General features: G+C 40.4%; 1 protein-coding gene across 1 annotated transcript in view; it reads right to left on the reverse strand.

Annotated features, from left to right (window-relative positions):
• Positions 1–22514, reverse strand: part of EPB41L4A (erythrocyte membrane protein band 4.1 like 4A) — a 256390-nt gene that overhangs the window by 47273 nt on the left and 186603 nt on the right. Inside the window, exon 13 of the mRNA XM_011958280.1 lies at positions 118–208. Within this exon, the coding sequence (XP_011813670.1) occupies positions 118–208 (91 nt within the window). The remainder of the gene's footprint in view (positions 1–117; positions 209–22514) is intronic.

Raw genomic sequence — 22514 nt, forward strand, 5'->3', positions numbered from 1 at the left:
TGGATCAAAAGTATTCATTAATCATCAAAGTTAAAAGATTTTTAACCTTGTCTACAGAAAAAAAATCATTTTTATGACCGCATATAATTGTACATTTCTTCAGTTAACTTCACTGACCTTTTTACTGGTGAAGGTGCAATAATTTTAGTTGTTCCTTCATTTTCTCCATTTTCCGTGTTTGTAGTTATCCTGCTGATGCTGTTTGATCCTAGCAGAGGAGGAGAAGGAAAGATGGAAGGGAGAAAGGAAACAGTGATAGGGAAACGCAAAGAAACAGACGACTTATTTTAAAATGCAATTTTAGGGACACTGTGGCACATGTTACTGATAAATTATAACCCCAAATAAATAATGAATCACCCAATAAATTGGAGGTACTATTTTCTAACGTATACTAAACCTTCAACATAACAATGTCCTGGGGGTCTAGGCTATTTTTTTCAGACTTCAAAACTAAGTATCCACATCTTTAGATGTTAAAATAACATTCACTTTAGACTATTAAAATGACATTCTGAGATATTTAGTGCCATATATTAGAATATAAAACATAATGATCAGGTTTTGATGACTACGTTGTGAACAAGTTTCTCAGCATATCATGACAGTCCCCATTTGAAATCAAACCAAACAAAAAACTTCAAACCTGAAAATATCCCAACTCATAATGCAGGTGTCAAAAAACGAGTAATATACATGTTATCTGTATCACTCACATATAAAAAAAGACATTTTCAAATGTGTTCTTCATGCAAACATTCCTTAAAAACCTGAAACTGAGTTTTAAAAGTTGTTATTCCACAGATTTGCATACATGCTAGAGGAACCAGCAGAGGGAGCCCACGGCAGACACAATGTTGGAAGTCATGATCAAAATAAAGACAACTGAAGGCTATGGGCCCTTCTAGGAGGTCTGACTTCCACTCTCAGGGCAGAGGTGGATCAGCCTGCAGGAGGGAGGTTTGTGGGCTCTGGGAACAATTCTTCTCCAGTGTGCACGCACCTCACTCAAGGAGGAGGCAGTTTAAATGAGCAGGGGAAATCAGCATGCACAGATGCCCGCAGACCCTGTTCAATTAGGTCTACGTGCCGTGCAGGTGTGTCCTCCTCAGAGCTACTCCCGCAGGGGTATGTAAGGGTTACAGTCCTTCAATCCAATGCATAATGGTCACTAACCACCGAGAACGTCATGAAGATGAGTTTGTAATATTAATAAACACTAATGTTTATTCAGTACTTACTGTATATCAGGTGCTGTTACAAGCGCTTCACATCTATTTACTCACGTAATCCTCAAAATAATCCTATGAAGTAGATACCAATGTTATCTCATTTTAAAAGATAACAAAAATGGGCCTTTCCCAAGGTCCCACAGCTCCTGAGTGGTGTAGCAAGCTATGAAGCTGGGCAGTCTGGCTCCAGAGACTTAGCTCTAAACCACACACTACTTCCACCTGTGGCCCACCCATAAGCAGCTCAAGAGTCAGTCTAGATTAGTCCATCAACTGGAAGAGATGGACTCTTAAAAGGGCAAGTGGGCCGGGCACAGTGCCTCATGCCTGTAATCTCAGCACTTTGGGAGGCTGAGGTGGGCAGATCACGAGGTCAAGAGTTCAAGACCACCCTGGCCAACATAGCAAAACCCCATCTCTACTAAACAATATAAAAATTAGCTGGACATGGTGGCATGTGCCTATTATCCCAGCTACTCAGGAGGCCGAGGCAGGAGAACTGCTTGAACTGGGACCCGGGAGGTGGAGGTTGTAGTGAGCTGACATTGTGCCACTACACTCCAGCCCTGGCTACAGAGTGAGACTCTGTCTCAAAAAACAAAACAAAACAAAATAAAAAAAAAACGGCAAGTGAAAGTCATGTTCAATGAGAAGAACACCTGAGAGCGAGGCACGAGGACAAGACAAGAGAAACACCTGAGCACCCCCAAAGTTAGGAAGTTTCCTCAAGAGCAGTTGGGAGGTATGTCTGGCTACCCATCAGGAAAGATAAACATTAATAAATACACTTTAGACAGAGAAAACAAAGGGTGGTTTCAGATAAGAGTTCCAAAAACTGTTACTCTAAGGCATTTGACATGGATTCCATAACTGAATTGTGTTCCTATTTTGGAATCTTGAAATAAAAAGGTGATCCTGAAGACACCTGTAGCACAAAAGGTAAGCTCACGCTGGAGCCACTACCAATAACTGAGCAACATCCAGAAGCCAGGGATAAGAAAAGAAAATGTTAGGGTAAATTCTGCCTGGTGTGAAAAATGGAACACAACCAATTAATTCCCTGGAACTACTCCACGTACCATCAAACGTCGGCAGTGGCCAGTCACCATCCTAGTCACTTTTGCCATAACCATGTGACCATTAACAAAATCACAAGGGCAGATTCTCAAAACTGCAGGCAAAGATTTGGGATGAAGCTGCTTCTCACAGGTAGAACTCCATGTAGTACACGTCTGGGGCAGTGGCAGAAGGGATGAATTCATTTAGGTCCTAGACAGTAGGTGTGCCCTACCATTAGTTTCTTTTCTTTTCCCTGAGACAGAGTCTTGCTTTGTCACCCATGCTGGAGTGCAGTGACATGATCTCAGCTCACTGCAACCTCTGCCTCCTGGGTTCAAGCAATTCTCCTGCCTCAGCCTCCCAAGTGACTGGGATTACAGGCACACGCCACTAAGCCCACTAATTTTTTTGTATTTTTAGTAGAGATGGGGTTTCACCATCTTGGCCAGGCTGGTCTGGAACTCCTGACCTCAAGTGGTACACCCACCTTGGCCCCTCAAAGTGCTGGGATTACAGGTGTGAGCCATCATGCCCAGCCCCGGACATTAGTATTTTTAATTGTTCTTAATAAGCTTTATTTAAATGTAGTGGTATTCTTAGTAGATATTACTAACATTTAATATGAATGAAAAGGACCTTCATGTCCTAGGGCTGTTTTCCTAGGCAGGGGGAGGGGGGCACAGCAGACAGACCAATACCCAGTGTCAATAACACCAATTGAGAAAAGCTGAGTAAAGGTGAACATCCTGTTAACCAAGGCCCTGAGTAACTAGCTTAAGAATAGACCTAGGTTTGCTCTGACTCTCATTCTCTTTAGACTGACTACTTTTTCCTTAGTCTAATAACCAATTACCTTAGGAAAAGTGCAGTTGCCTAATCACCTTCACCTGTTTCCCCTCCATCCAAAAATTAATAAACACAGAGAGAAAAACAGAATATTTTTAAAAAGAAAAATCGCAAACTATGTTTATATATTTGCTTAAAGAAAGCAATATTTGGATTTTCACAATGTCCGAATCATGATTTTTAAGATGAAGCATTATTTGGATGGTTTTCCAAAATAATATCAGGAGAAAAAAAAAATCATGTGAGTGCTCTTTGTCACAAACACTCACAACCAGCATAGCCAGACTTTTTCAAAATAAATTGTTCTATTGTCAGGATTAATTTACTAATATGATAGTGCTATAACTCTCATATACCCACTGTAGATGAGATAAGGTATAGTCAGTAATACGACTTAATTCATGGTTCCTTTATATTCAAAATGGTAAACTACTGTTCACTGTTAACATGTACAGTATTTTTTTATTTTTTATTTTTTTTAAGATAGAATCTTGCTTTGTTGCTCAGGCTAGAGTGCAGTGGCATGATCTCGGCTCACTGCAACCTCTGCCTCCTGGGTTCAAATGATTCCCTTGCCTCAGCCTCATGAGTAGCTGGGATTACAGGCATGAGTCACCATGCCCAGCTAATTTTGTATTTTTAGTAGAGATGGGTTTCACCATGTTGGCCAGGCTGGTCTCGAACTCCTGGCCTCAGGTTATCTGTCCGCATCACCTCAGCCTCCCAAAGTGCTGGAATTACAGGCATGAGCCACCGCGCCCAGCCAACATGTACAGTCTTTTTATATGAACTAAGTATCTCTTCATCTGTATTCCCCTGCTCTATAACAAATGTGAACTAGACAAGCTGGGTTTTAAAAGCCTGATTAGGAAGACTATATGGGGAAAAACCACTTAGAAGCATTAACTTACTAGGAGCACTTCTGAAGTATCTATTCATGTAATAGTCACATGCTTCCATTAGGCAATATGTTTTAGTTTTACGTCATTAAATATGTAACTTAAAAGTAGTAAATATACTTTCAGAATAATATATTTTAACCACTGTTCAAATTAGTAAGATTTTACCATACCACCATTTGAGATAGCTAATCAATTCAGTAAAGCTAGGTTATGTGTTGGTAATTGAAACCTGCAGAGGTGAGAAATTTAGGTTATGCATTATTTAGATTTACTGACTTTCTATTTTGTTAACATGCACCACTAAATTTTCCTTTTCCTCCCCTCATAATACCACCTTCCAGAATCCCTCCTACATCAGCTCAGACTACATCGGGCTACAGAGAAAAGTGACCTGACAAACCCATCCCACTAATGGGCTTATGTCTTCATGGATTACCCGCCACAGAATAGTTCCATTTTGAAGAGGAGTAAAAGGAAAGGCCAAATATTAACTAAAATAATTAACCAATAACAAAAGAATTTCAGGCACTGTTCCAGAAAATACTTTGAGGTTACATAAATCTTTTCCCCCACCACTCCTTTTTCATTTAAATATCAGACATAAGAAAAGGGTAAAACATACATATATAAACAGCTTAACAAATAATTATACAGTAAACCACCACCCACTTCAAGAATTAAAACACAGAGGGTGACCAGCCGTGGTGGCTCAGACCTGTAATCCCAGCACTTTGGGAGGCAGAGGCGGGTGGATCACGAGGTCAGGAGATCGAGACCATCCTGGCTAACACAGTGAAACCTCATCTCTACTAAAAATACAAAAAAAAATTAGCAGGGCATGGTGGCAGGCGCCTGTAGTCCCAGCTACTCAGGAGGCTGAGGCAGGAGAATGGCGTGAACCCGGGAGGCGGAGCTTGCAGTGAGCTGAGATTGTGTCACAGCACTCCAACCTGGGCGACAGAGTGAGACTCCATCTTAAAAGACAAAAACAAAAGAAAAAAAACACAGAGGGCAATTTTCCTGCACTTCACAAATCAACCCATTTGGGGCAATTCTTTACTTTTTGGATAAAGTTAAACAGTTGCCTTCTGCCTAAAATATCTGGAAACACAGATTATGTGCTTCATTTCATAAAACATTTATGACATGTAAAACAATTTTTTTTTTTTTAGTTAAAAACTTAATAAGGCCTCAAAATCGTAATAAAATGAAGGATACATCATTGTGCACCCACATGACTGCCAGAACAGTGCACCACCCTTGGTAGGTACTCAATGAATGTCTATTATTAGAAAGGATGTATTCGTTTCTACCATTTTTGCCACTAGAGAGGAAAATTCAGGATAATGATCTTTATTTAATAAGTATCAAAAGTAAAACAAAAACTATTAATAGATGTGGTGGTACTTGAAATGCATGTCAAGAGGACATGCAGCAATATACCTTGCAGGACTGGGCTGCTTCTTAGAGTTTTAAAAGGCAGTCTTCTGTAACAGCACACTGCTGTTTCAATTCACAGCCACAGGTGATCTGTAATCAAGATCAGTTACTGACATATGGCTATTAAGGCTTCGAAGTAAATCTCTATTTTACTTCAAGTAAAAATAATATTAACTCTAGTGAGGCCACTTAGAATTAATCAAGAGTGTCCAATTCATTTTACATATTGTTCACATTAAAAAGACAAAGCTCAGTTTCAAAAGGCTGCTCATATTTTGAAGAGCATGTCAGTCAGGGGATTGCTATCATTTATTAATGAGCCAAATCTAGCTCACGCCCTGTGACATTTGTTTCTGGGCTGTTAGACACCACGGCTTAATATGTGCACACACAATTCCCTGTAGTATATACAGTACTGAAATGCCAGTGTGCAAAGCTCCAGGGTTTCATTTGTTCATTTTTAATACATTATATCCAAATACTTCCATCCTGTGTGCATCAGACCACTACCAGTCCTTTGAGTGGTCAGATTCTGTTCACACTTGAGTACCTCCATCTTAAGTGATCCTTGCCTTCAGTTCAGGAAGAGTGACTGTCAGAAACAGAATGAACTTTCCCAGGATCTATTTAGCTACTTAATTTGGGGGCGATTCTTAAAAGTCATCCCTGTGATGTCAAGATTTGGTGATGAATACACACATATTTTCAATTACAAAAATACTTTGCATTTAAATAGGATTATGAGTCTCACAAAATTCATAACTCAATTTGACACCTGTCACATAAATCGAATCTTTGATGTTACCTAAATGTTGCCATTCTTTTTAATTTTTAAAGTAAAGGCTGGATGTGTGAAATTAAAATGAAAAAAATGTATTTTGGAAAGTGAGAATACCTCACTCCGCTATATGGGGGAAGAACACACGGCTAACAAGTAAAACAAGGTTGTGATATATAATTTCTTTTTAAAATTCTCCAATATAAATTTGTAAACTTTCAGGTTAAATTTTATCCTACTTAACAATCACATTTTATTTTCTTCCCTAAACATAAAAAAAAAAAAAAAAACTATAAAATGCTTACGAAGGCCGGGCACGGTGGCTCAAGCCTGTAATCCCAGCACTTTGGGAGGCCAAAACGGGTGGATCACGAGGTCAGGAGATCGAGACCATTCTGGTGAACACGGTGAAACCCCGTCTCTACTAAAAAAAACACAAAAAACTAGCCGGGCGAGGTGGCGGGCGCCTGTAGTCCCAGCTACTCGGGAGGCTGAGGCAGGAGAATGGCATAAACCCAGGAGGCAGAGTTTGCAGTGAGCTGAGATCTGGCCACTGCACTCCAGCCTGGGCGACAGAGCGAGACTCCATCTCAAAAAAACAAACAAACAAACAAAAAAATGCTTAAGAAAAATAAATAAGTAGATTATAGCTAGTCTCAACACAATAAGTTATTAGGTTTCAGTTAAGACAATCTGATTTATATGACCCAACCCAGTTCAACTTATCAGAAGATATGATATTTATGAATTAAGAATTGGCCAATAATCGAAAATATATTTTAGCTCTATTTCTCATACTGATAGCTCAAAGTGACTTTGCCTTAATTTCACCAACTTTAGACTGGGTATTATGGAAAAAAATGGCAGTATGGCAAATTAGCAAAAGAAAACATTCTTTTTCTATACCACAAATAATGGTCAAATAGCTAAATATTCAAGAAAACCCTATATAATTTTCCTATCATCATGGAATTTTTTTTTGAGGTGGAGTCTTGCTCAGCCACCCACTCACTGCAACCACCATCTCCCAGGTTCAAGCAATTCTCCCATCTCAGCCTCCCAAGTAGCTGGGATTACAGGCACCCACCATCATGCCCAGCTAATTTTTGTATTTTAGTACAATGGGGTTTCACCATGTTGCCCAGGCTGGTCTTGAACTCCTGACTTCAGGTGATCCACCCGCCTCAGCCTCCCAAAATGCTGGGATTACAGGCGTGAGACACCGCATCCAGCTGGAAAATTTTGTATTTGGCAAAACAGATGCTCATTAAACTCTATAAAGCAAAAATACTTTTTAAAACACATAATTTGGAAAATAAAGATATTTCTGCATCCAATGGCTAATTGTTTAAAGTTCAAATACCTGGTTCATCCCCAAAAGGCAGTCATATTCCTTCTTAAGAATTCCTGGGCTGAATACAGTGGCTCATTCTTGTAATTCCAGCACTTTGGGAAGACAACGCAGGAGGATCGCTTGAGGCCAGGAGTTTGAGATCAGCCTGGGCAACATAGCGAGACCTACCTCTACAAAATAAATTTTTTTAATTAGCCAACCATGGTGGCCTGTGCCTTTCGTTCCAGTTATTCAGGAGACTGAGGCAGGAGGATTATTTGAGCTCGAGAGTTTGAGATTACAATAAGCCATGATCATACCACTGCACTCCAGCCTGGTGACAGAGACCCCATTTCTTAAAACACAAAAAATGTTTCTGCCTTCTAAAGTTCCAAGAGTGATATTTAAGCAGTTGCCTCTTTACTAGAAATACATAGACTTTGTAGACACCAATTTTGCTACAGAAAGATCAAACAAGGCATTCTAAACTGCAAAGCTGGAGGGTAGATTATAAAGAATGGGTGTGGAAGAGAAAGATACTAGGAAAACATGTCTATGCATGAAAGATCCCCTCCTGAGTTGTTCTGCTTCCAATTTCCTCTTCCCTGACCCAGTACTCACCTGGATCCCTCTGCTTTTGTCACTACCAAAATGATAATTTGGGGCTGAGTGCACATAAAGGCACTTCTTCCTCTGTTCTTCCCCCAGAGCTAGAGAGGCACACACAAGGTGTGGAGGTAGTCATAGACAGTGTGGGTCAGAATGCCAAGTTCAAATACAAGAAAGGGATTTGTCAGGCTAGGAAGGCATCTGCTTATTCCCTTAGACCCTCAAAGGAGTAGGATGAGAGAGTTCTATCTGAAGACTTGTAATCTACACCAGCGTGGAAAGACTGCCAAATGTGGTAACAGCAAAGGGTGCACATTGTTCCTTCAAGCCCTCTTGGACCCAGAAATACCACCTACCTATGAATGGTCAGCTGGAATCAAGAGGTGTCGTGAGTCACTTGTATTTCAAGTGTTTCTTCCTGTGATACCAGTTTGAGGGAAAAGAGTTGAGTGATCACTCACATCCTTCCTAGTGGTACTCCTGGTACCCTCTCCTCCAGTCCTCTATCAGGGCCACACAGCCTACTGACACACACCAAACATTCTCCAGCCATCTCTCAAGTTCCACAATTTATGCTTGCTTGGTCTAGGGCAGGTGGATAGTTCCATACATAACCTAAAGCTGGTTCTGTCTCAGAGGAGACAGTGCTAGAACACTACTTTTGAGGTTTTTATTTGATGCAATTTTAACAGTAAATAAAGTAAATGCAAATATAAACTAAGTATACTTGTATATCAAGATTGTTTTTAAAATGCTTATTTAGCTAAGGCAAAATTGGAAAGTTTTTTGTCTGCTTCTGTGTTTGAGCTTATCTCAAGGATTCTGTGGTGATTTAACTTTATTTTATGCAAGCACCCACTAGAAGAATTTTGAAAAACAACATACCTTTGTGCTTGTTTCAAAATGATACCTAAAACTTTTCATCAAAAGTTTAAATAGTACCAAAGGATGTAATTAGAAGTATAAATATTGACATTAAAAAATAGAACTGTTTCATGACTCCCAAAATGTATCCAATGTAATAAAATACTATACCAATTCGTTGTGTCATCCATTTTAAAAATACATGAAATGAGTTGTTTAGCAGTTAATAAACTTCATCACATTCTTTTTTCTCTTTGTATTTGCATTTCAATTCCATTTCACCTACAAAATTTATCCCTAGTATGTTTTGTGTTTGAAAGTTGACATGGTTTAGCTGTGTCCCCACTCAAATCTCATCTTGAATTGTAATCCCCAGTGGGAGGTGACTTAATCATGGGGGTGGTTCCACCATGCTGTTGTCATGATAGTGAGTGAATTCTCACAAGATCTGATGGTTTTATAAGCATCTGGCATTTCCCCTGCTGGCACTCATTCTCTCTCCTGCCACCCTGTGAGGATGTGCCTTCTGCCATGATTCTAAGTTTCCTGAGGCCTCCCCAGCCAAGTGGAACTGGAGTCTTTTAAACCTCTTTTCTTTATAAATTTCCCAGTCTCAGGTATTTCTTCATAGCAGTGTGAGAATGAACTAATATAAAAGTTTTCATTATCACCTTATCATACTTCTCTACAACTAAATATAGAAATAAAATGTTTACTTCCCATGACCATACATAAAGCTCTAAGTGTTAAAAATTTCTTCTGAACTAAGTTATTATAATTAAGTTATATAATTATTATAATTAGTAGCAGTAATTAGTAGCAGTGTATTAGTATACCATACTAATGCTGATAGATTATTAAATATCAAAAGTAAATTTTTTATTGGAAAGCATTTTTTTTTGAGACAGAGTCTCACACTGTTGCCCAGGCTGGAGTGTAGTAGAGCAATCTTGGCTCACTGCAACATCCGCCTTCTGAGTTCAAGTGATTCTCCTGTCTCAGCCTCCCAAGTAGCTGGGACTACAGATGCCCACCACCACACCCAGCTAATTTTTGTATTTTTCGTAGAGATGGGGTTTCACCATGTTGGCCAGGCTGGTCTTAAACTCCTGACCTTAAGTGATCCACCCACCTCAGCCTCCCAAAGTGCTGGGATTACAGGCGTCAGCCACTGTCCCCTGCCGGAAAGCAATTTTTAATGAGGTAAAAAGAGGTTGTTTTATTTCTCTAATGATTACATGTATCAAATCCATCTATGAATGCTACTGTTTGCTAGAATGAAACAGTTTAGAAACAAGTCTATTCCTACTTTTATTTTGATTTTCGATGCTGTGAACCCATGTTCAGAATAAACAGAGGTGTATGTAACGTATTCTGTTATAAAGACATCACCACTGTGTCAAAGAACTTCTAAGGAGTTAGATATCTAACAGTGATATATTATCCAAAATTATTCTGAATGTTCTACCAAGTGACAAATCCACTGGGTCCTCCTTCAATTTTGTTGCAAGTCAAAATGAGAAAATGACTTAGGAAAGGATATGTCACTTGATAATTAGAGTAATTTACCTTCCCAACACCAACCCAGGAGGTTCAATGTTAATGGACAAAGCAGTCTAATAGATTCCAGATGGAGGAAAGGGCTCTTTTCTTTTGCAAAGTGGAAGAAGGTCCATGCAAAAAGGCAGGCTGGAGAGAAGAACCAGTATGTATACTACCACAGGAATATGCCTTTTAGAAAAGAGAATCTAGAAATTGATTCAATGAAAACTACCTGTGCCCACGTACATCTTAGAAAGCCTCTGTGTGTTGCCCTCCCCACCTGACTCAGATCAGGACATGCTACCCCAAACTATAATACCTTGGCATTTGAGAAAACAGCAGAAGCAAGAAAGCCCCTCTTATCTCCCAACCCTCCGTCATTTTCTCCTGAAACAGGTCGAAAACCTAGAAAGTCACTCTCTGACCTCCCTCCTTTCTCCCCCTGAAATCCATCATGTGATGGATATCCTGCTTTACCCAGAGGGAGGGCATATCATACAGGTAAACCAAGAAGAATCCAAACAAACAACCTTTGCTAAGTCCCCTCCAGGTTATTACCATTAGAATACACCCTTCTGTCCTCTTGTCATACTTCTGTATGACTGTCCATGAAAATACACAGATCTCACATCTTTGTGTCTTCATTTCCAAAGGCTCTCATGTACATAAAACTTATATTAAACAAAGTTATACACTTTTCTCTTGTTAATCTTTTGTTATAGGGACCTCAGCCATGAACCTGGTGATAAGTGAGGAAAAGTTACTACTTTTTCTCCCCTACACAACCCACCCTAGAAGTTGCACACACCAGCCTGAAATCTACTGCCTTAATTCACCTGTCCATTAAAACCCTCTTCTTTTGCAATAGCACCATGGACTGCTTCTAGCCATAAGCAAATTATCCTTCCGGACACTTACAAGTCTGTCAGTGCTCCACTCTATACCACTTGGTATGTCCTGCCTACATTCCAGCATCGCTTCTCTAGTCTTGCAAAGCAGTTGGTTAAGTGCACAAGGTTGAAAGTCCAACAAACTTAGATTTATTTCTCAGTTCTGTCAATTTACCCATTGTAAATTGATCCTGTGATCTTGGACAAGTTATTGAACTACTCTGGGCCACAGTTTTCTCATGTGTAAAATGGGAACACCACTACTTATATAATGCACAGCTGGATTAAATTACACAATTTATATAAAGCCTTTAGCACTGTGTTTGGAATTTAGTAAGTGTTAAATAACCGACTGCTGTGTTATTTGTATATGACTTAGCTCCTACAGATTAGGGGCCAACCTTTATTCCATTTTCTATGCTCTATAAAACAGGGTCTTATGCCAAGAGGTGCCCAATAAATTCTTGTTGAACAAGGAGGAAAAGAAAAAAGGTGTCATTTATGGTAACTCACTAAAGCTGTGATTTTAACTTGAATATATAATAGGCCTTTCGTTTTGCTTGCTTTTCTAATTTTCGTAGCTATGTTTGGAATGCTAAACACTCCCAAGAAGACTGAAAACATTAGCTTTTTAGAGAAAATCCAACCAGACTTGCCATATATTAATAAATCTTTTACAGATGGAAAATAAGCCTAAGTTTCAAGGCAGAATAGAAAAGGATGCCAACAAAGGCTAACAGCCTTGAACATACACCTGACTATATGACCTACCTAACGCTCCTTGCAATTAACAGTTACTGCCTTTCCCTCTCTCTCTCTTGGCTGGGTAAGATGCCCCAAATAACTTAAACATTTTCTTTTAAAAATGGCTTAAAGCAAAAGCAGGCTGACTCTCACTCTATAAATGAGCAGAATGTATGGTCTTCTCAAAAATATCTGCTGAAAACAAGTTAAATCTACTAAAGAAATCACAAATAAGGGAAAAAAAACAGAGGATGTATATTTTCAAATCATTCTAGACCTTTCACCTTTTTTATCTTCCATTTACTTTCCAAGCATGTACCGTAGTATCCCAAAGACCTGGGTTAGGATCCTGGCTTTGCGCTTACTGCTTGTGTAATCTCAAACAAGTACTTAATGTTTCCGAGCCTCAGTTTCCTCATAAGATGAGACTACCACCGATCTTCCTCAGGGGGATACTGAAAGGGTTATACCCAGTAATGTTTCCATTGTTTTCATGCAAGGAAATCAGCTCAAATTAGAAAGGAATTCATGGTAAATGCACAACAGGATTTCACAGACTTGAATTCACAGCTACTAAGCCTCCCTTCCCCTCTCTTCTCAAAGCTGTGTGATTCTCACAGTGAGTCAACTCCATTCCTCTTTCTCTGCAAACCAGCTTCTCTGTTCAAAGCTGTACCTGGTACCTGGACCATAATGCAGCCCCAAAAGGCTTGGTCGTCCCCAGCTAAGTGACTCATCTTCTGGACTTCATGTCATCTTCTCTGGAGAAGGAATCTGGGCGGTTTCCTCAGAGGCCCCATTCTTACCCCAAGAGAGAAGAGAGGAGCAAGTCCACTGTTACAGAGGGCTGTTCCTCCACCCCTTTTGGACTCCTGCTCCAGAGACCAGCACAGTGCCAGTGTTCCAAGGGCCAAGGAGGGCACCTGCTCCACAAGTGGAAGTAGTTTCTTTCTTTTTGTTTTTGAGACGGAGTCTCACTCACTCTGTCTCCCAGGCTGGAGAGCAGTGGCACAATCTCGGTTTGCAACCGCTGCCTCCCGGGTTCAAGCGATTCTTGTGCCTCAGCCTCCCGAGTAGCTGGGACTAGAGGTACACACCAACCACGCCTAGCTAGCTTTTGTATTTTTAGTAGAGACAGGATTTCGTCATGTTGGACAGGCTGGTCTTGAACTCCTGACCTCAGGTGATCTGCCCGCCTCGGCCTCCCAAAGTGCTGGGATTACAGGAGTGAGCTGCCGTGCCTGGCCAGAAGTAGTTTCTTTCTTCTTTACCTCACCTATCTCTCCCTATACCTACCAAAATAACCCTGAACTCTGAAAACCCCCAAAATCTTTAACACTGATATCAATAAGTAGTGAGTAATTTATGGCCAAATTGAGCCATAAAAAATGAATCCCAGAGTTTTCAAAGTCTGAAGAAAATACTGGCATAGAAACCATCACTTCAGAAAAATGAATTCTGATAGTAAAGCAAAGGTGTGGAATCCTCAGACACAATCTACTCAGGAATATCTATCCCCAAAACAGAATCCCAAACCGCTGACAGACACACCCTCCAGCCCCCACTTGTGAAGAAGAGGAGCGGTAAGAAAACATGTAAATTTGCCCAATGTGTTAGTAAAATCAGGAATTGCAACAACAAACGACTGCCAAGGTAAAGCCAATTCCCCCTGCTGACTTCCAAAAGAACAGGCAGGTTCAAGAAAGGACTAGTCTAAGGTTGTGTTCACACACAACTCCAAGGCAGAGACAAAGCTATACAAAACCTTTCTAAGAAGGAATGCCTTCTTTTTATTTTTACCCAGAAAGACAGCACCTTTTAACTATGAGTTAACCAAAGAGACAAAATCTCATATTCATCTGGTCAATTTGGACTAAAAATAATTTTTAAACTGTATTAGAGCCAAGATTAAAATTAGTTTTATTCAATTTGTCAATAACAGTTTCATTTGAACTTTAACTCTTTTCTGTTGAAACGGAGTCTTACTCTGTCACCCAGACTGGAGTACAGTGGCTCGATCTCAGCTCACTGCAACCTTCACCTCCCAGGCTCAAGCGATTCTTTTGCCTCAGCCTCCTGAGTAGCTGAGCTTACAGGCACCTGCCACTGTGTCTGGCTAATTTTTGTATTTTTAGTAGAGACGGGGTTTCACCATGTTAGCCAGGCTGGGCTTGAACTCCTGACCTTGTGATCCACCCGCCTCAGCCTCCCAAAGTGCTGGCATTACAGGTGTGAGCCACCGTGCCCAGCCTAAGATATTTTAAAGAATTGGCTAGAAGGTTTTTCCAAACACAAAAAGTACTGTGTATTTCCAATGACAAAACTACATTTTATAATCTGGGAAAATCTTTTTCACAACTTTGCAAGACTTTTGAAGTGGTAAAAACTATATACTTTTTTCAAACAACTTTCTAAAATTCCATTGTATCTATTTTTCATATTTGGTCCTTCCAACTCTGTGGGCAGGTAAGTCAGAGAGAATAAAAGAATTTTAGAAAGAAGAGGAATCTTTAAAGCTTACATACCCAATTCTTTCATTTTATGGATAAAGGGATGAAAGCTGAGAATGCTGAATGACAAGTTACAGGTCACAACAAAGGCAGACCAGGAATTCAGAGCTACTCAAATCAGGTACAACTTTCACACTCTTTTTTTTTTAAGCTCCCCTGCCACCCCACTGGTCACTTCTCAATTCAATGGCTTAAATAATCAGTTAAGAGGCAACTTAAGTATCCCTCAGAGCAGAGGTTCTTAGAAAGGAGAGAGGGAGGGACCACAGACTTGGACCATAACCCAGTCGATGGTCTAATTCTGATCTGTCAACTTGGAAAAGGAGAGTCACAATTACACTTTTGCCAAAACGAAGTTAACTCCACTTTATTTCCAGAAGTCATCTCCATAACGACCCATATAACAATTCTAGCTCAGAATGTCTTGTTCTAACCCCTTTGTATGAAACTTTATACTAACTTCTTCCTTTTTCTGACCCAGAATAAACAAACAAAAACTTCACAATACCCATCAAAGGCCAGATAGACGTGAGAGCTATTACTGTGTTACTATCTTTTCCCAGTTTCTTTACCCTCTCTTTTCCCAAACGTTCCGCCTTGCTAAGTGATTCTCATCCAGACACCTCCACATTCTAGAATTTGCTACACTTGCAAATCATCACTTTTTTGGGCAAAAAACACAAAGTATCCTCTACTTCATTTAATCCAAAGACTCCTATACCATGAGTCTTCCTCATGAAATGGAGCACCCTCTGGCTTGAGGACCTACATGCAATCTTCTGTACTTTCATCCTGGACTCATGCCCCTCTCCGTGAAGACTCTGGTTTTGTCTGCTACAACACAGGAGAAATTCCTAACATTTGAGTTTTGTACAATTGACCTTATATTGTTCTGTTACTTTCTTTTCTTTTTTTTTTTTTTTTTTTTTTGAGACGGAGTCTCGCTCTGTCGCCCGGGCTGGAGTGCAGTGGCCGGATCTCAGCTCACTGCAAGCTCCGCCTCCCGGGTTTACGCCATTCTCCTGCCTCAGCCTCCCGAGTAGCTGGGACTACAGACGCCCGCCACCTCGCCCGGCTAGCTTTTTGTATTTTTTTTTTTAGTAGAGACGGGGTTTCACCGTGTTAGCCAGGATGGTCTCGATCTCCTGATCTCATGATCCGCCCGTCTCGGCCTCCCAAAGTGCTGGGATTACAGGCTTGGGCCACCGCGCCCGGCCTCTTCTGTTACTTTCTCTGTAAATCATAACGATTTAGGGTAAGAACTGTCTCAACTCTGAGCTTATTGAAAATGTCTCTATTGGAAACATGGATGAGCATTTGTGAACTTCATGCATTCATGCCAGTTACCTCTAGGGCTTTTGAAAAGTACTTGGTAAAAATTCAAACGAAAATAAATCTCTCTCTCACTGCCAATCCCCATTCTCTCAGAAACCCTTCCCAAAGGCCACTACTGTTACTAGTTTCTAATGTATCCTGCCTGCAAGTATTATCTGTATGCATACTTTCCTACCCCATTCATCTTTGTATATAATGGTAACATATTAAATACTACCGGGCCCCTCTGCTTCTCTGCCCCCATCATTTATATACTATATCCTGGAGATCATTTCCTATCTGCACATACAAATGTATCACATTCTTTTTTCGTCTTTCCTCTCTATATTGTGGACTATAACTGACCTGTGTTCGTATCTCAGCTTTGTGACTCTGTACGAGTCTCAGCCTCTGCTTTCTCACCTAAACATTGAGAATTACAGCATCTTCTAAAAGAGTAAGATACTATCTGCAGTGTCTACACAGTGCCAGGCACACGGTGATGCTCAGTGATTAGTCCTGACGTTTCTCTCCTTTGGTGGGCTCCTCATGGGACCTGGCCTTTCACAGTAGATACTGTGGGACTATGGAATCAGATCGACACAAGCTCCAATCCTGCTCTCAGATTTCTTGTAACAGAGACATGGTATTTCATGTGGGGCAGAGGCTGGGGAACACACATTACTTTATTAGGCCAGTTTCCTTCTAATGGATATTTAGGTAGTTTCCAGTCTCTGTGATGACAAACAACACAGGAGTGGTTCCGCTGATATTATAGAAGTGACGTATTTGATCTAGTATCTTCCTGGACCAACTCAGAGATTGGGGACTTGCTTTTGAATTTCCTGATCCAGAGCCACAGCTTCTGTGTGCTCCTCATTCAACAATTTTGCTTCCCCTCTGGGAGCCCTTTCAGCTTTGCCTTATCTTTGTCTTCTCTGTTCCTATTGTCTGCTTAACATGAAAAATGCATTCGGGTAGGCCTAGCAGCTAATTACTTCAAATAGCGGAAACCATCTTACACAGAAGATGGAATGATTAACCGCATGAACTTGAGAATTATTGTGCAGTGTCATCACTGTTAATGAACACACTGTAAGAAGTATAAATTCTTTCCAATTCATAGTTATAGAAAATCCCAAGAGGGCTGGAAAGCAGTGAAGATTTCAGGTGGGAAGGAGAAGAGGGTAGAGATGTTGGTGTAAAAAAAAAATCAGAGAAGAAAAATGACTTGAACAAATACTAGATGATTTCATTCATATGAAGTACCTTAAGTAGTCAAAATCATAGAAACGGAGTAGAAAGACGATTACCAAGAGCTGGGGGGAGCAGGAAGGGGTAATCGGTGTTTAGGGGGTATAGTTTCAGAGTCATAAGATGAAAACACTCTAGAGATTGGTTGTACAACAATGTGAATATATTTAATACTATTGAACTTACTCTTAAAATGCTTAAGATGGTAAATTTAATGTTATGGTTTCATCACAATGAAAAAAAAGGCTTGGACTAAATGCTACTCTGAAGAGTAGGAACATAGTAAGAAAAGACACCTCCTAACTCTGTGATCCTGATACTGCTCCCAACAGCTGCTCTGGGGTGCTAAAATCTGTAGGCAGGCAGGACAGAAGAAACCTTCACGTAGTAAGCTCTGACTGGCCCAGTTCTTCACACTCGATTTATACTGAATCTTCTGGATTTAAGTGAGAGTGTCCAATTTCCTTTCGAAGCCCCTCTCACTGTACTTGAATGGCCTCTCCTTACCTCTCACTCTCAAAAGCCCACAGCACCTCAACATAATGACATCATCCTTTATATATGAAGTTGATGCCATTACAGCAAATGTACCTCAAACATTGACAGATGGATTCACAGTGGTCCCCACTGTGAATAGAAAGACATTCTTTTGGTTTAGGAGAAGGAAACTAAAGTGCACCAAGTCCCTACAAGTTCTGACAAGATACTCAGCCCATTTCAGACACATCCCCAAGACAGCAACCCATCTGACAGATGGAGAAAGCAAGCCTCAGGTTGGCTAAGTGACTTTATAATATTACATGTCTAGTACATGGATTACTGAAGCTGAACCAGCATGTACCAGGATCCAGCTTACTGGATCACACTGATACATCCATCTCTTTTCAGATAACTCACTTTTCCTCTGCCTTCAAAACATTGATTTGACTGCCACAAGCCACACTGAGGTTCTGCTGACTTGCATCTGACACAATGCGCCAATCAGAGGAAGCATTCAATAAAAAATTATTGTTTTGACATTGCTATTTCTTCGCAGCCCAGAGCTATACTTCATCAAATGAAACTGTACTTCATTATATCAAAGCATTTCTCTGTCTCCCCTGCTTTGACTGCACCCACCTTGGGTCAACAATCGATGGTGGTCAGCTACCCTCAGGCAAATCATTCACTATGGGGGTTCCAGAGCTGTGTGGCACCATCATCCCCTGGAGTTGGCCCACTGACCTACTAACTACAATGTGCTCATGTCTGGAGTAATGAAGTATTTGAATCAAACGTAGTGGTAATTGCTTAGGATGCTGCAGAAACACAGTGTGAGCCCCAGGGCAGATGGAGTCATCTGTCCCATGGTGGGTCAACCAGTTACACATCAGCTCTGTCAAGGAGAGTTTCCAGGGAGGCAGCCCTCAAGCCCAAATCTGTCCATCAGAAATGTTTAATTTAGCACACAAAGCCTTTTTTAAATGAAATTAATTGCCAGTATTTCAAATTCTAGGAAGTTCACATAAATACCCAGATTTTGTACTTCTCTTGAAACACTGGAAGATACGTCAACACTAGGTCCACTCTGCTGCACAGAAACAACTGGCTTGCTCCAAGCAATAAGTAGCTGTCCTCTTGCACACTGTGCACAAACCATCCTCTCAGAAATCATTTTCACAACCCTTTACACGCTCTGTTTGCAGCCCCTTCCACAGGGCAAGAATGGGGATGCCAAAAATGTCATCTTATCTTGCTTTTCAATAGTTCAAAGATGATGCTGCAAGCATTTGTGTGTTCAGTGAGATATTTTTAAGAACTTAAAATGCTGCATCAGATAATCAAAGTCTTGTGTATCCATCACAAATGGCTTCAACCATTACTTTTCCTATAGCTAATTATGAATTATACCCAAATATTCTGTCTTTATTGCCTACTTACAGCAGAGACTATCTCCTTTGACAGGAATCCAACTGTGTGAGTTGCCAAGAACTTGTCAGAGAGAGGGTTGTACCAGGAGGGCATTTTTTTCCTCCTGCCGTCCCTTTTCCGGCTTTACCCAAGCTCCTCTGAGGCAGACTTGCAGGAATGCTCTGGCTGCCTGCCCTGGTGCTGACCTCCTCTGGGTGGGGAAGCAGGCTGCTGGGTGCAGGGCACTTGCCTCTGGAATGTACTTCCTCATAAAGGTGCCAGGGCCTGCACTTGGTGAACTGTAAACACAATGGCTTTTTAGCTGCCAGGGTATTTATTACTCTTGATTGAGAGGTGAATAAACATGCTTTTTAAACTTACAGAGAACTGGGAGGCAAGTTAAGGGGACTAGTCATCTAGTTTGATTGAATTACTTTAACTTTGGAATTTAAAAAAAAAGTATCTAAAGTAAAAACTCATTTAGTATAAATTATTGATACAAACTAACAAAAAGTAATAACCTCCATCATGACTTTTTAAAAAATTATATACAAATGTTTTGTGTTTTTTGAAACACACATTTATTCATCTGCATATTTTCTGTGACTGCTATTGTGTTATAAATGGCAGAGGTGAATAGTTACATCAGAAACCACATGGCCTGCAAAGCCTAAAATATTCATTATCTGGCCCTTCGTGAAAAATGTTTGCCTATTCCTACTCCACTAAATAACTCTTGTGGGGGTTGTTTTATTTATTTATTTTTATTTCAATGGTTTTAGGACAACAGGTGGTTTTGGTTACACGGATAAGTCCTTTAGTGGTGATTTCTGAGATTTTGGTGTACCCATCACCCAAGCAGTGTACACCGTATACAATGTGCAGTCTTTTATCCCTCACCCCCTCCTACCCTTCCCCCCAAATCCCCAAAGTCCATTATATCATTTGTATGCCTCTGTGTCCTCATAGCTCAGCTCCCACTTAAAAATGAGAATACATAATATTCGGTTTTCCATTCCTGAGTTACTTCACTTAGAATAACGGTCTCCAGGCCAGGCACAGTGGCTCACGGCTGTAATCCCAGCACTTTGGGAGGCCAAGGCAGGCGGATCATGAGGCCAGGAGATCGAGACCATCCTGGCTAACATGGTGAAACTTCATCTCTACTAATAATACAAAAAATTAGCTGGGAATGGGGGCGGGCACCTGTAGTCCCAGCTACTCAGGAAGCTGAGGTAAGAGAATGGCATGAACCTGGGAGGTGGATCTTGGAGCTTGCCATGAGCCAAGATCGCACCACTGCACTCCAGTCTGGGCAACAGAGCGAGACTCTGTCTCAAAAAAAAAAAAAAAAAAAAAAAGAATAACAGTCTCCAACCTGATCCAGGTTGCCTTGAACGCCATTATTTTGTTCCTTTTTATGGCTGAGTAGTATTCTATGGTGTACATATTAATATAAACACATGTTCTTTATACACTTGTTGGTTGATGGGCATTTAGGCTGGTTCCATACTTCTGCAAATACAAATTGTGCTGTTATAAACATCATGTGCCAAGTATCTTTCTTACATAATGACTTCTTTTCCTCTGGGCAGATACCCAGCAATGGGATTGCTGGATCAAATGGTAGTTCTACTTTTAGTTCTTTAAGGAATCTCCATGCTATTTTCCACAGTGGTTATTCTAGTTTACATTCCAACCAGCAGGGTAAAAGTGTTACTTTTCACCACATCCACACCAACATCTATTATTTTTTAATTTTTTAATTATGGTCATTCTTGCAGGAGTAAAGTGGTATCTCATCGTGGTTTTGATTTGCAACTTCCTGATAATTAGTGATGTTGAGCATGTTTTCACATGTTTGTTAGTCATTTGTACATCCTCTTTTGAAAATGGTCTATTCATGTCCTTTGCCCACTTTTTGATGGGATTATTCTTTTTTTGTTGTTGTTGTTGTTGCTGATTTCAGTTCCTCGTAGATTCTGGATATTAGTCCTTTGTTGGATGCACAGTTTGTGAATATTTTCTCCCAGTCTGTGGGTTGATTGTTTACTCTGATCATTTCCTTTGCTGTGCAGAAGCTTTTTAGTTTAATTAGGTCCTATCTATTTATTTTTGTTTTTGTTGCATTTGTTTTTGGGTTCTTAGCTATGAACAGCTTTGCCTAAGCCAATATCTAGAAGCGTTTTACCAACGTTATCTTCTAGAATTTTTATGGTTTCAGGTTGCAGTGAACTAAGATTGGACCACTGCACTCCAACCTGGGCGGCTCAGTGAGACTCCGTCTCAAGAAAAAAAGAGAAGTCAGGATGAAAGCAATTCAAAACTCAGAGTGAAAGGTGGTCTCAGTAAAGTCTTAGATTTTAACACAGTATTGTTTAATCCTCTTTTTTTTTTTTTTTTGAGACGGAGTCTCGCTCTGTCACCCAGGCTGGAGTGCTGTGGCCGAATCTCAGCTCACTGCAAGCTCCGCCTCCCGGGTTCACGCCATTCTCCTGCCTCAGCCTCCCGGGTAGCTGGGACTACAGGCGCCGCCACCTCGCCCGGCTAGTTTTTTGTAGTTTTTAGTAGAGACGGGGTTTCACCGTGTTAGCCAGGGTGGTCTCGATCTCCTGACCTCGTGATCCGCCCGTCTCGGCCTCCCAAAGTGCTGGGATTACAGGCTTGAGCCACCGCGCCTGGCCTAATCCTCTTTTTAGAACAAAAATGATGAATATACACCATTGTTTAAAATATATAAAGTCATCAGTGCTTAAAGATACCACTACAAGAATATTCACTTTAGAGCTATTTATGGTTTTCAAATTTTGAAACAGCTTAAATATCCAAGAATTAAAGATTGGTTGAATTGTCACATCTCTATATCTACATAGTAGAAAATCATACAGATATTAAAATGGCATTGTTTAGGAACATTTAAAGACTTAGAACATATCCATGAGGTATTATTAAATAAGAAAAGCAAGTTGAAAACTCACGATTTTACCACTTGTGTGAAAAAGATACACAACTGATCTAAAGACTGTATAATACAGTGCTACTACAAGGAGAATGGAGTTGAATATGAAAGGTTTTTTCTTTCCTTTTGGGAGAGAAGATTCTAAGTTTTCTAAATTTTATAAAATAAGCATGTATTTTTATAATAATAAAAGCATAATAGTCTACATTTTAAAAAGATCTGCCAGGGAGATCTGCCAGGCACAGTAACTCACACCTGTAATCCTAACATTTTTGGAGGTCAAGATGTAAAGATCACTTGAGGCTGGGAGTTTCAGACCAGCCTAAACAACACAGCAAGACCTCATCT

Source organism: Colobus angolensis, unplaced genomic scaffold (assembly GCF_000951035.1).
Source record: "Colobus angolensis palliatus isolate OR3802 unplaced genomic scaffold, Cang.pa_1.0 Scaffold465, whole genome shotgun sequence".
NCBI lineage: Eukaryota > Metazoa > Chordata > Mammalia > Primates > Cercopithecidae > Colobus > Colobus angolensis.